Genomic DNA, 14,366 nt, shown 5'->3' on the forward strand with positions numbered 1-14,366 from the left:
AGAATGTTGTGCCAAACCAGCTTAAAAAGCAAATTAAAAACACTCAAAACACTAATCCCTCCTACCTACACCATGTTCCATATCCCTCCATCTTCCATCCATGTGTATATTCAAATATCTCTTTAAAGCTAATGTATTTGCCTCTACCACCATACGAAGCAGTGCATTCCAGGCATCTGCGACTCTGAGTAAAAAGACTTATCCCTCACACCCCCTTTGAACCTACCCCTCTCACCTTCAGTGCATGCCCTCTGGCATTATACATGTCAACCCTGCAAAACAGATACTGTATGGCCACTCTAATGATGTCTCTCATAATCTTGTAAACCACTATCAGATCTCTTATTTTTCCATCCCTGCCGGTCCTTCTGACAGGAACGTACCTTTCCTGTACTCTGTACAGTTAGTTTAGGATAAAGGAACCAAAAACTAGATCTATAGTTTGCCACATTATTACTTTAATATTTCCAAATTGGTTTTTTAACCCCTTCAAAAGCCTGATGAGTTTTGTTAGAAGAATGTAAGAGGCTAATGACATTGGGTCAGGTGGTGGAATGAATTCAAATAAGTGACTAGAAAGTTTTGGTTCTTTCTACGGGCTGAGAGAAAGTTGTTCGTTGAATAATTACGTTAACTGATGCAACTTTGAGACTGCATCCTGAGGATCAAATACAGAAATAGGAAACATACTAACAAGATCACTTTCCACTGGAAGTTGTGTGCAGGAGTAATGAAAGAATTTACTTTTTCATGTCTTGCATTTAAGTGCTGGTAGGGTGATTGGGATCAGGATTGGGTTACAAATATGCCATCAGGAAACTGGGGGTAAAGGAGAATAGGAATATTAGATAGCAGCGTTATGCTAAGCATTGTGGCAGATATGGTGAAGAACTATCAGTTGAATTGTAAAGGATTGGTGAAGATAAATATGAGAATAAAGAACTATACCATTCTTGGTGTGACACTTTCAGAGCCTAAGTCATATATATATTGGAAGCTTTCTATAGGCATCCATTAGTCTCGTGAGACCATGGATTTGCGCCTTGGAAGGTTTCCAGGGCGCAGGCCTGGACAAGGTTGTATAGAACACCAGCAGTTGCCTATGCTGCAAGTCTCCCCTCCACGCCACCGATGTTGTCGGAGGAAAGGGCATTAGGACCCATACAGCTTGGCACTGGTGTCATTGCAGAGCAATGTGTGGTTAAGTGCCTTGCTCAAGGACACACGCTGCCTCAGCCAAGGCTCAAACTAGTGACCTTCAAATCACTAAACGAACACCTTAACCACTTGGCCACGCCCCAACGCGCATGGAAGCTTAGAACACATAAAGGTATTGCAGAGCATCAGAGAAAACGTCATTAATGGTTCCTTTGTAATACTCACCAAATTTAGTGTATTGTTGCAAGATTCAGATGTGGGACCAATCCATATGTAGTTGGACTAGTGCAAAGAATGTTGCCTTAATCACACAAAATATGCATAGATAGGTATGTAGTGTTATGAGAATACATTTTTTGGAAAAAATAAATAGAATCCAAAGAAAAGGTGATCAAAATGAAAACGTCTTCAGCAGGGAGAAGAATTTGGTGTGGGATGGCACTAGTTGAATTTCCATTTAAGGAAGAAGCAGGGGTACTTCTACTCTTCTAGAGAACGATGAGAGGGGTAGCAACAACAGAAAGTTTAGGCATCAGTGGTGTAAAGGAAACTGGTATTCAAACACACTAATATAGATAGGCAGAATTGAACAAATAAAGCAAGTTCTGTGGGCTCAGAATAACCTGTTCCAGACCAAATTACAAATGTCTTTAATGTTTTTAATCATAACATTAACTGTTAAACTTTCTTTATTTGTTTCTCTGGTATTAATTACATCACTTAACTACAGCATAACAATATACAAGGGCATGTTTGACTGGGTGGTACATATTAAGCTGCACAGACAATAAAAGTTGGCTTGTACTGTACAAAAATGCACAACCAGTCATTTAGACTGCATTTGGAAACAAAATTTGAAATACAACTTTACAATACAAAATTGGAAATTAGAAACAGTACCTTAATCTGTTTATAACTTACTGGTCAGTTAATACACTAAGTGCATATGACGCAGATCTCTACTATAGTTTTGATATTAAATTTATTTGTTCTTGAAAGCATTGATTTATTGACTTGTTTATTGCTGCAAGCACTAACATCTCTGATACATTGTCCAAGTGTTTATTTAAGTCGATTAGCCACCTATTTTCATGTACTGATTGCAGTCTGATCCTTACATACACTCTTAAAGCAGGTTAGATTTCACTAACCCAAGATAGTGAATTATACTAATGTCTACTGTCTCTTTTGAAAGCAAATACAAAGATTGACTTTGAGTTGTTGTACAGCTTGGAGGAAGGAACTCTAACCATAGAAGTTAACTCCCATAAGATTTTTTGTGTATGTAATTGAAACTTAGCAAGTTTTTTTTCTATTTATTAGGTAGTATAGTATTGTTAATCAAATTTTTTTGCAGCAGGTATCAGTGTATTTTGGATTGACTTTTTCAATGTTTTGGGATTAACGAATTAATTTAACAATGTTGATCATTGATCGCTATATAAATGAATTTTGTTTATTAGGTACTTGTCTCAGACTGAAATATCCTGAATTGGCTTTGGCAGTTGAAAGTTGTTTAAGAGGACTACTGCTTTCATTTTGCTGTGATAATTACAAAGATGAGCAGGTACTGCAGACTTTGATGTCACGATACTTCAATGCAGGAAGACGTCCCCAAATCAATGTGTGCGAGTTTTCAAATCAAGTATACAATATAAAAGATAGGTATGTTTTCAGGTTCATCAATGCTCGATCTCTTGTGGGAACTTGTCATGCAAAATGTTGTTAGGGTATGCATTGGGTAAACTGAATGTGTATAGTAAGTGATCAATACACTTAAATGCACTCTGTGCATTTGTATATTTTAACAGAAAAGAAGCATTATTCTGGTCTCAGTGTTATTTTCGTACATTGCAGTGTTTGCCATGAGGCTTATTTGAGCCTCTGGTTTTAAAAAGAAGTTCAGTCTGCTGGGAGACAGATAAACATTTCTGAATTACTCAGATGTATGACATCAATTAAGTTTCTGCTTCCATAGAAAGCCTGTTCTGTTATTAATAGTGCGGCTCTGATGATGCAGAAAAGTTGAAATGACTGCAGCTGGTCTGTATTTGACTTTTGTGAATGTGTTTTATAAAAATCATAATTGTATTGTTCTATTAGAGGAGGATTTTGCACTGATAATGCCAGGTACCACTATCTTCTTTAATTTAAAATGCTTTATTAGGAAACTTTATTAAATTTTGAATATACAATATTTCTTCATTGAAGAGCTGCTCGTCATCCAGAGTTCCCCACGGTTCTTGATGCCTTGGAAATAGATAATCCAGTGGTGACCAACTGTTTGATTGACCTGAGAAATATTGAAAAAGTCCTGTTGATCAGTGTAAGTCCATCTTTTGTAATTTCTCTTGCAGAATTACAGTTGTTGATGTGGTGTCTTAAAAGTTGAAAGCTTTTGAGTATCAGACTACATAAATATAGAAGATGGATAAAATGCAATATTTACATTTTGCACATTTTAAACCTTATATACAAAAGACTGCATATTGTGTATTAGCGTTATTTTAATTCTAATGCTGAAATTTGTAGATTGAGCAGTGTGGAATATAAAGAATGCGCTCAATCAAAAGTTTGACTTTCTTCACAAAGGTTTATTTGCAGACCTCTTCTGTGATAGTTTGGTGGTTTGATAGATTGTTTAGTACCCTTCATTTGTGGTTAGACCAATTATATACTTGGTACTGGAAATTAGCACAATCATTAGACTATATTCACAAACTATTTGACCAGTTTTCAGTGCATTTAGGCTTTAAGAAAGTACCTTGTAATTAAATAGGTAATACACAGTTTCATCAGTAAAACCACTCCTGGTTTCATTTGGTTGTATTGCTGGGTTTGTAGACTGACTGACTGTGCTTAATCTGGGGTGTACGGAACTGTTCATCCCTAGCGTACTGTTGCATCCAGCCCAGATACAAGTGACAGGGAGTCTTTAAACAATATATGGTTTAAGATTACTAATTCATAAAGATTTAAGATTCCTAAATGCCCCATTCCTGAAATGTCCTAGTAGCCTTTAAGAGGAGATGAGGCCAAGGGTGGGAGGTCTTTGTTATAGTTTTTGAATATCTGATTCAAAAGATTAAAATTTTTGCAAAATAAACATAGTGAAACAAAAAAAATCTGCTTTAGAAGGGCATTTAGTTTTTTTTCTCCTAATCCTGGAGTCTGAATTCCCATATATGTGATTGTGACTCTGATCTTATGCCAAGTCTTACTAATGCAGAGAAGAGTATTCTACACGTAATGCTGAAGAATCCCTGCATGCCCAGATTTGCAATTTGTCTTCCAATGATGGAGTAGTTGGCCAAGTTAACCTGCATGTACCAATTAAGCAAATTTTAGACTTGGGTATAGGTCCATGTAGATTTACCCATGATCCAAATAAATAATCCATCTTGGCTTCCTTCTGAGATCCCTGGTATCCATGACGCCAATCTTGACAGCCAATTCAGTTCACTTCTGATTTTAAGAAATGATGGAGAGCACTAAATATCACAAAGTCTCTGGTGTAGACAGCACTACTGTTGCAGTTGTCGTAGATACAGGTGGAAACATGCCCTTTGGTCCAGCTCGTCCGTGCTGTCCAATATGTCTATCTAGACTCGTACCACTTGCCTACATTTGGTTTTCTAAATCTTTCCTATTGATTTACCTGTCCAAATATCTTTTAAATGTTGTTTCTTTACCTGTATCAACTATTTTCTTTGGAAGCTTGTTCCATAGATGCATCACCCTCTGTGAAGAAGTTCCACTCAGGTCCTTTTTTAAATCTGTCCCTTCTCCCCTTCTCACTTTAAACTTGTGCCCTCTAGTTTTGGATGGTTTTTCCCTTGGAAAAAGACTGCATTCATCTTATTAATGCCCCTCATGATTTTGTAGACCTCGTTATGGTCACTTTTCAGTCTCTAGTGTCACAAAGAATAAAGTTGTAGCCTCGTCAACTTCTCTCAGTAAGCACAGGCCCCATATCCTGGCAACATTCTCATAAATTTTGTGCACGTCTTTCTATAACATGCTGACCAGGACTGTCCAACATTGCCAATATTTTGTGCAACTAACAACATAAGATTTACAACTCTTGTACTCAATGCCCTTTCTGATACAGACCAACATACCAAACCCTTCCCCATGACCTTGTACACCTATGTTACAACCAGTGATTTTGATCAATTTAACTGAGAATTTTTATTTGTGAATCACATGCTCCTTTTTTTCACAGTAGAGGCCAAAAAAAAAGGACACTTGAAAAGCATGAAAACTACAAATTCAAAAAATGAAATAGACAATAGGTGCAGGAGTAGGCCATTCGACCCTTTGAGCCAGCACCACCATTCGCTGTGATCATGGCTGATCATCCACAGTCAGTATCCAGTTCCTGCCTTATCCCCATACCCTTTGATTCCGCTATCTTTAAGAGCTCTATCCATCTCTTTCTTGAAACATCCAGAGACTTGGCCTCCACTGCCTTCTGGGGCAGAGCATTCCACATATCCACCACTCTCTCTCTCATCTGTTCAAAAGTATTCATCCCCCTTTACTCAGTACTTAGTTGAACCACTTCTCTGTACTGGCGTGGACTGGTGGGCTGATTTCTTTTTCATTCTCACTTGCTGTAGGAACGAATATGTGCAAAGTATAACCAGTAAGATTAATTTTGCTTTTTCTTTGACCAGTTATTCTCTTATCAATGGTGCTGAGTTGCAGTCTTTGTCGAGGTCATGGCTCAGACTAGTTTTTTAATTGTTCATTTCTCCGGATAGGCTTGAGAACAGAGGGGGAGTTGGGGGTCATGATAGGATTAAGGACATGGATGTGAGGAATTGGTCAGGCTGGTTTCAGCCTCTGCTCTGCATTCGTGAGGCATGATGCTGCAGGTCTGCAAAACGGTGAAGCCAGTTGTTTAAGGTCCCGGTCACTGGCGAGTCCAGAGTTCAAGGTCCTCGTTCACAGTCGTTGGTAGTCCTGGGATCGATACCAAAGATTGAAGCCCAAAGGTCAATCAGAAGTTGAGGCCTAATAATTTGAGTCCCGAGTCTGCGAGTCTTCTGGGGAAGTCAAAGGCTAAATGCAAATCTGCGCGTGCACTAGAGGCTGAAGATAGTTTTTCTTTCCAGTCCTGATGAAGGTCTTGGCCTGAAACTTCGACTGTCTACTCTTTTCCATGGATGCTGCCTGTCCTGTTGAGTTCCTTCAGCATTTTGTGTGTATTGCTGAAAACAGCCTGCCCTGGTGTTAGAAGACTTTGTGTGTGCATGGATGGGAGGAAGGAATGGGATTTGTTTTGTTATTATCTCGTTGGTTGTTGTGTTCTGTGCTATTCTACTGAGCACTGTGGGTGAGCTATGTTGGCGCCAGAACGTTTGGTGTTATTTTCCGGTTGCCCTAAGCACATCCTTAGGTTGTGTTGGTTATTAACACAAACAACGCATTTCACAGTATGTTTCACTGCACATGTAATAAATGAATCTGAAATTAAGTGATACGTTAAAAGTACTAAATAAAATGAGTTTTTTTAAAATTAAAGCTAGTATACTTCTGAATCTGTATTCTGACTACATACCTTAATTTTATTATCTAATGAAGGCCAATTTCATCGCAAACTAGTTTGCTAGCTTGCTCCTGCAATTGCATTATGCACAGAAAATTTACCCAGAAAACTAATATTAAAGATATTTTCCTTCATATGAGTGGTATGCACAAATAATTTTATTGAAAACTGTTTATTTCAGAATCAAACACAACTTGTACATTGATTTTCATAGTAAGCCAATTCTTGTGAATCAAAGGAACTTAAGTGTCTGCAATTTCATTTTTTTTTGTTTCTAGAGCAACAGCAGAGCTCGTGAAGTTATGCAACAGCAAAGGGCACCCTTAAACTGCAAAGAAGCCTTCACTGCTGTAGGTGACCAGGTTTTTACCAATCGTTATTACTCTTCTGAAATGGACAGAGCAAGATACTTGGGTGATGATGTGGAAGCGGAGATCAGGTTTGTAAATATCTAATATTTTGGTATTCTAACCCATGGAAGAATAGTATCCTATAACAATAGGCCAAAAATGCCATTCTATCAACTGTTTCAGCTTTCCACTGCTTTTCTAACTCAGTATATATTCACTTATCGTTCAGAATAAAGCACCAACCTTTGAAAGCATCAGGCACCATGTTATTTAAAAAAAGATTACTTTAATGGATTATTTTTGGATGAGTGAAAAGCTTGCATGGGTGATTTAGCTGAACACCTTGCAATGTCTGATTGTGTTAGTGCTGTGGTTAGTAACCACTGAATGTAAACACACAGGAATTCTTTTAAGTTAGGTTTTCTTTCATGGCTGTTGTAAAGCCTATTTTAAATCATAACATCCTTGAATAGAAACATAGAAAATAGGTGCAGGAGTAGGCCATTCGGCCCTTTGAGCCTGCACCGCCATTTATTATGATCATGGCTGATCATCCAACTCAGAACCCCGCCCCAGCCTTCCCTCCATACCCCCTGACCCCCGTAGTCACAAGGGCCATATCTAACTCTCTCTTAAATATAGCCAATGAACTGGCCTCAACTGTTTCCTGTGGCAGAGAATTCCACAGATTCACCATTCTCTGTGTGAAGAAGTTTTTCCTAATCTCGGTCCTAAAAGGCTTCCCTTCTATCCTCAAACTGTGACCCCTCGTTCTGGACTTCCCCAACATCGGGAACAATCTTCCTGCATCTAGCCTGTCCAATCCCTTTAGGATCTTATACGTTTCAATCAGATCCCCCCTCAATCTTCTAAATTCCAACGAGTACAAGCCCAGTTCATCCAGTCTTTCTTCATATGAAAGCCCTGCCATCCCAGGAATCAATCTGGTGAACCTTCTTTGTACTCCCTCTATGGCAAAGATGTCTTTCCGCAGATTAGGGGACCAAAACTGCACACAACACTCCAGGTGTGGTCTCACCAAGGCCTTGTACAACTGCAGTAGTACCTCCCTGCTCCTGTACTCGAATCCTCTCGCTATAAATGCCAGCATATCATATTAGTCTTTTCTGACTCTTATTAATATTAATTTGTATTTATTAACAGAACCACTTATTTAAAATCCACAATGTGTTGTTCAAATAAGACTTTTGGTTATACCATTTCATTGCTTATTTCATTGTACTCTTTTTCATGCTTATCAGTTCCTCTTTTCCCCTCACCACCACCAATGCCAGCCTACACTAAAGAAAATTACCATCAGCTTACCAGAATGTCTTTGTGACGTGGGAGGAAACTGGGACACCTGGTGGAAATGTGCGTGGTCACAGAGTGATATGAGATCATTCTGACAGAGTGGCTGGTCTTTGGGACAGTGTAGCAGTAGGATTATCTGCTACTTACTGTGTACGTGGATTAATATCGATCAAGTCAACCACAATCTTATTGAATTGTTGAATAGAGCAGAGGGACTGAGTGGCTTCTGCTTATTTGTAATTTCATGTAATTAATATACCATAGATATGCATCTAGAGATAAGGACTCTGATCTACTGTTTACTGGATGGATAACTACAACTTATAATAGTTTAATGAAGTGGCATATGGGGATACATTTATTCAAGCAGCACACACAAAATGCTGGCGGAACTCAGCAGGCCAGGCAGCATCTGTGGAAAAGAGTACAGTCAATGTTTCGGTCCGAGACCCTTCAGCAGACTGGCCTGAAACGTCGACCATACTCTTTTTCCATTGATGCTGCCTGGCACAGCATTTTGTGTGCTTTGCTTGGATTTACAGCATCTGCAGATTTTCTCCTGTTTGTAATGGAATATGTTCATTAATTGCTTTAAAAAAGTGCATACTGGCACTGACTTTCTTTGTGTTACAGTCAGTTGGAAGTGGAAGTGAGCAATAAAATAGCTCAGATATCACATATTCAACAACAATTGCGTTCAGTGGAGGAAGGAATCAAGATGAATGAGATTCACATGAAAACAAAACAGATGCAAATCAGAAAAATCCAGGTTTGTAATAAGTTGAAAGAGGTGTCTTTATTTTTACATAAAAAGAACTATTTTGATTTTTTTTCCATTTCTCTTTCAGGAGAATGTGACAAAAATAAAACTAGAAATCGCAGATTTAGAGAATGTGGATGAACCCCAGTCTGTGGATATTTCCACACTAGTAAGTGTATCAACTATATATATAAATTATTTCAAAGCTGTGTATGACATTTAAAAAGTACTCTTACCAAAAAAAAATTGGGGATTTTCTGTTTATCTGTAATGTTTTGAATTGACCCTTGACATTGGGTATGAATTACTTTCTTCATCTTGTCTCTTGCATTTCCTTGTCAAACCAAAACATAGGAAGAAGAAGTGCAAGATATTTGGCAACGAATAGAATCTGACAGAGAGAAGCTTGAACAAGCCAAAAAGAATATGGATGAGCACCGAAAGATACTGGATGAGGCTGAGCAGAAATTTAAAGAAATGAAGGAAAAGATAAATTATATAACTGAAGAGGCTGATCCAATAAAGGTGCAAGTTAATTGTATAAAGTTTTCCAACTTTCTTAATTTGTTGCAGTGTTGCGGATATAATAATTTACATTTTTCTCTTATTAGGATGAATTAAGTAAGATAGATGCAGAAGTTGGAAAGTGTAAGCATCATAAAAGACATTATGAAGAGAAGAAAAAAGAACACTTAGATGGGATAGCTAAGTTAAAAGAAAACCTGGAAAGCAAAGAAAAGATTTTAGAGGTAACTTTTGACGTGATACAATGCCAAAACACTATGATGGGCCTTTAAATGGGAAGTTACAGAACAATAAAATGCTAACTTAGAAGATTTTTTATTTGGTATCCTCTTACCATTTATCTATGTCAGTATCTTAAACTGCTGTAGGCACAGTCAATACTATATAGGATAATCCTTATCGATTTTAGTTTGATCCCCAGGCATTTAATTTAGGTGACATATTTTTAAATTGTATCTTGAATATTTTAGAGCTTCGGTGAACTTTACACATTGGAAAAATAATTGTCTTTCCAAGTTTCAAAATAATATATAGATACTTGAAGAAAAATAGTAATTACAATCACTTATGATATGATTGATCTTCTTCCACCAATATTTTTTTGGTCTCCTCCCTTTCTTGACTGAGTGGAATGTGTTTTGGTGAGTGAGTGGGATTCCTGCTGTAGTTGCCAATTGTGTGCAGAAATTGTAAACCACATAGCACTGGAGCCTGACCTCCTTTTGTTAATAAATCCAGATCTATGAAATGTTGGTTTTCTAGGCCATAATCCAATAGCCAAGGGACCAGTTGCTTCCTTCCTGCCGTTGTGGGTATGGATTAATTCTGAAAGAGAGTAAGGATCTAACTTCAGATGCAAAGCTGAATCACTTAAATTTGTTGAATTATTGGAGTAGCAATTAAAATAAGTCACTGTAACAATATTGATGTATTTGCAGATAAACATGACAACCCAGAATATTTAGTCAATTGCAATTATATTACTGAATTAAAGATGCACCATATTACAGCGCTGTGTAATTGGCTGATCGCTCTTGATGATTTAAAAATTGCAGCTAGCTTTTTAGTGACATAGACTTAAATCAGTTGCTCGCACAGCCACATTGGGCACTTGGAAGAGGGAATGGGGTGGTGGAATGTAAATTATTCCCAATTACTAATCTTACATTTATTTTATGTTACAGAGTAATTATCCAGGAGGTAGCTAATCTCAGGATATAGATGAAGTAATGTGAAACTGCGGTACTTAACCATTGAAGCACTTCAGAGCTATTTATGTTTAAGACCAAAGTCCTCTTTACTGCAGAATATTCCTTTGTTAATAGCCAATAGGCTGGTGCTGGACTTATTTCCTGGCATAAATTACATATTACTATTTGATTATTTATGGTTTTATTACTGTTTAATTATTTATGGTGCAACTGTAACGAAAACCAATTTCCCCCGGGATCAATAAAGTATGACTATGACTATGACTATTAGTCATTCGTATCACATTTGCTCTGCAAGATAGTGTTGCTTCAACTCCCAGCTCTACATCATGATTTGGTCCCAGATCCTGTGCCAGTCCTTTTAGGAATTTAATTTAGAATCAGAAGGGAGAGATAGCACAAGAAATACACTGAAAAAGGCTAACAATAGGAAGATGCACCTTCCTCGAATCTTGAGTTGTTCAAGGTGGTAGGCATCATTCTCAATCCTGATCCATACTTCTGCTGTTTATTTTAAGATTAGAGGTGGAGTCCTGTATGATTGGTGCAGACGAAGTTTGCAATCTGAATTGGAACAGGAAACGATCAATGCTAATCAGAATCAGGTTTATTATCACTGGCATGTGTCATGAAATTTGTGAACTTAGCAGCAGCAGTTCAGTACAATATGTAATATAGAAGAAGAAAATAAATAAATTATAGTATACATCTATTGAATAGATTAAAAATCGTGCAAAAACATAAGTAATATATATTAAAAAAGTGAGGTGGTGTTCACAGGTTCAATGTCCCATTTAAGAATCAGATGGCAGAGAGGAAGAAGTTGTTCCCGAATCGTTGAATGTGTATCTTCAGGCTTCTGTATCTCCTACCTGATGGTAACAGTGAGACAGGCTGCATCACTGACTGGTATGGGGTGTGGGGGGGTGCTACTGCACAGGACCAAAAGAAGCTGCAGAGGGTTGTAGGGTTGTAAATTTAGTTGGTTCCATCTTGGGTACCAGCGTACAAAGTACTCAGGACATCTTCAAGGAGCGGTATCTTGAAAGGCAGTGTCCGTTATTAAGGACCTCTAGCACCCAGGGTATGCCCTTTTCTCACTGTTACCATCAGAAAGGAGATACAGAAGCCTGAAGGCACGCACTCAGGAACAGCTTCTTCCCCTCTGTCATCCGATTCCTAAATGGACATTGAACCTGTGAACACTACCTCACTTTTTAATATACAGGTTTCCCCCACTATATGAAGGTAGAGCGCTCCTATGAAACAGTTCGTTGTAAAGTGAATAAGCAATTACCATTTATTAATATGGGAAAATTTTTTGAGCGTTCCCAGACCCAAAAGATAACCTACAAAATCATGCCAAATAACACATAAAACCTAAAATAGCGGTAACATACAGTAAAAACAGGAATGATATGATTAATACACAGCCTATATAAAGTAGAAATACTTTACTGCAGCACTATCTAGCGCAGCGAAAATCTCGCGGAAGCGCTCTTGGCATAAACACGGCGCAAGCGCTCTCAGCAGAAACTCTCTCTCCCGTAACCTTTAAGCTATGAAGCTTCCAAATCATACCAAATATGGAACACATAAAAATAGACAGCCTATATAAAGTAGAAATAATGTATGTACAGTGTAGTTTCACTTACTGGAATAAATTGCAGTTTCGTCACAGTTAAACACTTGCTTGTACGAATAACCACCTGACGCAATCGGCAATCGCCTCTGATCTGGGTGGATATTTACATGCCGGGCAGCACCTAATTAATTGGCTTGTTTATTTCGACTTTTTTCTTAAAGATGTGCTGGGTGCGTCCCAACTACCGCTGCACCACTGCGTCCTTCGCAGCCTGGTATCGGTCGGCAGCCTGGAAGTTGGGGACCACTGCTTAAGCTATGAAGCTGCCCTCGCCTCAGAAACCGATCAAACCACCCATGACTACCTTTAAATTCCACTTTCGCAACACTTACATCACCATCGTCCAGTGCTTTCTGTTTCAGCTTATTAAAAAGACTGACTGATTTCTCAAGTATAAGTAAACTTAGCGGAACACCACGCTTTGTACACCCATTGATCCGCTCAAGCAATAGACTTTGAATTTTATCCATTATTGGATGCGGACTAAGAGAGACCATTTTGCTATGAGCAGAACCAACAGTAACATCAGCAGCTTTCAAAATTCTTTGTCTCTGCATATAAATAGTGCGAATGGTGGACACAGGCAAGTTTAACGCACAGACAGTGTCCTTACTTCATTCACCACGATCAAAACGCTTAATTATGTCTAGTTTTACGCTAAGTGTAACACCTTTACGAGCTCTTGGGCTTTTTCAATACCTTAGAACTCATCTTGCTAACGGATGCTCAAAATAAATCGACATAAAGCACGTGTTTAAGCAATACCGGCTAGAATGCAGTTCCAGGGGAGGAGTCTGGCTGTTCAGGCGTGCGCTGCCTTTTTTCGTAACAGTGAAAACACCTTCTTTTAGCGAAAACAGGTAACTAACGTAGGTCTTTCGTAACAGCGAGGTGTCGTAAAGTGAACATTCGGAAAACGGGGGCCACCTGTATATTCTGTTTTTGCACAATTTTTAATCTATTCAATGTACTTATTCTGTAATTGATTTATTTATTATTATTATTATTTTTCTTCTATATTATGTATTGCATTGACTGTTGCTGCTAAGTTAACAAATTTCACGACACATGCCAAGGAGAATAAACCTGATTCTGATTCTGCAAAGGGCATGCCCTGGGTGCTGGAGGTCCTTAATAATGGATGCTGACTTTCTGAGATACCACTCCTTGAAGATGTCCTGAGTACTTTGTAGGCTAGTACTCAAGATGGAGCCAACTAAATTTACAACCTTCTGCAGCTTCTTTCAGTCCTGTGCAGTAGCCCCCCCACCCCCCATACCAGACAGTGATGCAGCCTGTCGGAATGCTCTCCATGGTACATCTATAGAAGTTTTTGAATATTCACATACCAACTCTCTTCAAACTCCTAATGAAGTATAGTCACTGTCTTGCCTTCTTTATAGCTGCGTCGATATGTTGGGACCAGGTTAGGTCCTCAGAGATCTTGACACCCAGGAATTTGAAACTGTTCACTCTCTCCACTTTTGATCCCCCTATGAGGATTGGTTTGCAACGTAGAAGGCGGTCATTCAACTTGCCTGTCTGTGTAGTAATGCATATGTTTTAAGATGATGTGTTTCATGGCTATGAATCTTCAAATATTCAGCTTCAACTATTTTTCAATTTTAATGTAATAGCAGTTTAAGGCAAACTGTTCAACCGTCCTCAAAGGACAGGTTAGTAGGTTAATTAATCGCATGGGTGTAATTGAGCACAGTATGGTCATTGGACCAGAAGGGCCTGCTACTGAGCTGTATCTCCTAAATAAATAATTTTTTTTTGGAACTGAGTTCAGTTTTAAGTAATTGGCTCCCAGATAGATCAACCTCCATTTAATCTATCAAACTTA

The 14,366-nt window shown here is 38.3% G+C and overlaps 1 protein-coding gene across 3 annotated transcripts in view; it reads left to right on the top strand.

Moving 5' to 3' along the window:
• si:dkey-119f1.1 (Structural maintenance of chromosomes protein 6-like) overlaps nt 1-14,366 on the top strand; it is an 80,692-nt gene that overhangs the window by 52,333 nt on the left and 13,993 nt on the right. For all 3 annotated transcript variants that reach the window (XM_063037232.1, XM_063037212.1, XM_063037222.1), the window contains 7 exons: nt 2,622-2,823; nt 3,370-3,484; nt 6,991-7,151; nt 9,010-9,145; nt 9,225-9,305; nt 9,491-9,661; nt 9,748-9,885. In XM_063037232.1, the coding sequence (XP_062893302.1) occupies nt 2,622-2,823; nt 3,370-3,484; nt 6,991-7,151; nt 9,010-9,145; nt 9,225-9,305; nt 9,491-9,661; nt 9,748-9,885 (1,004 nt within the window). The remainder of the gene's footprint in view (nt 1-2,621; nt 2,824-3,369; nt 3,485-6,990; nt 7,152-9,009; nt 9,146-9,224; nt 9,306-9,490; nt 9,662-9,747; nt 9,886-14,366) is intronic.

The sequence above is a fragment of the Mobula hypostoma genome, chromosome 2 (genome assembly GCF_963921235.1).
Source record: "Mobula hypostoma chromosome 2, sMobHyp1.1, whole genome shotgun sequence".
In the NCBI taxonomy this organism is placed as follows: Eukaryota; Metazoa; Chordata; class Chondrichthyes; order Myliobatiformes; family Myliobatidae; genus Mobula; species Mobula hypostoma.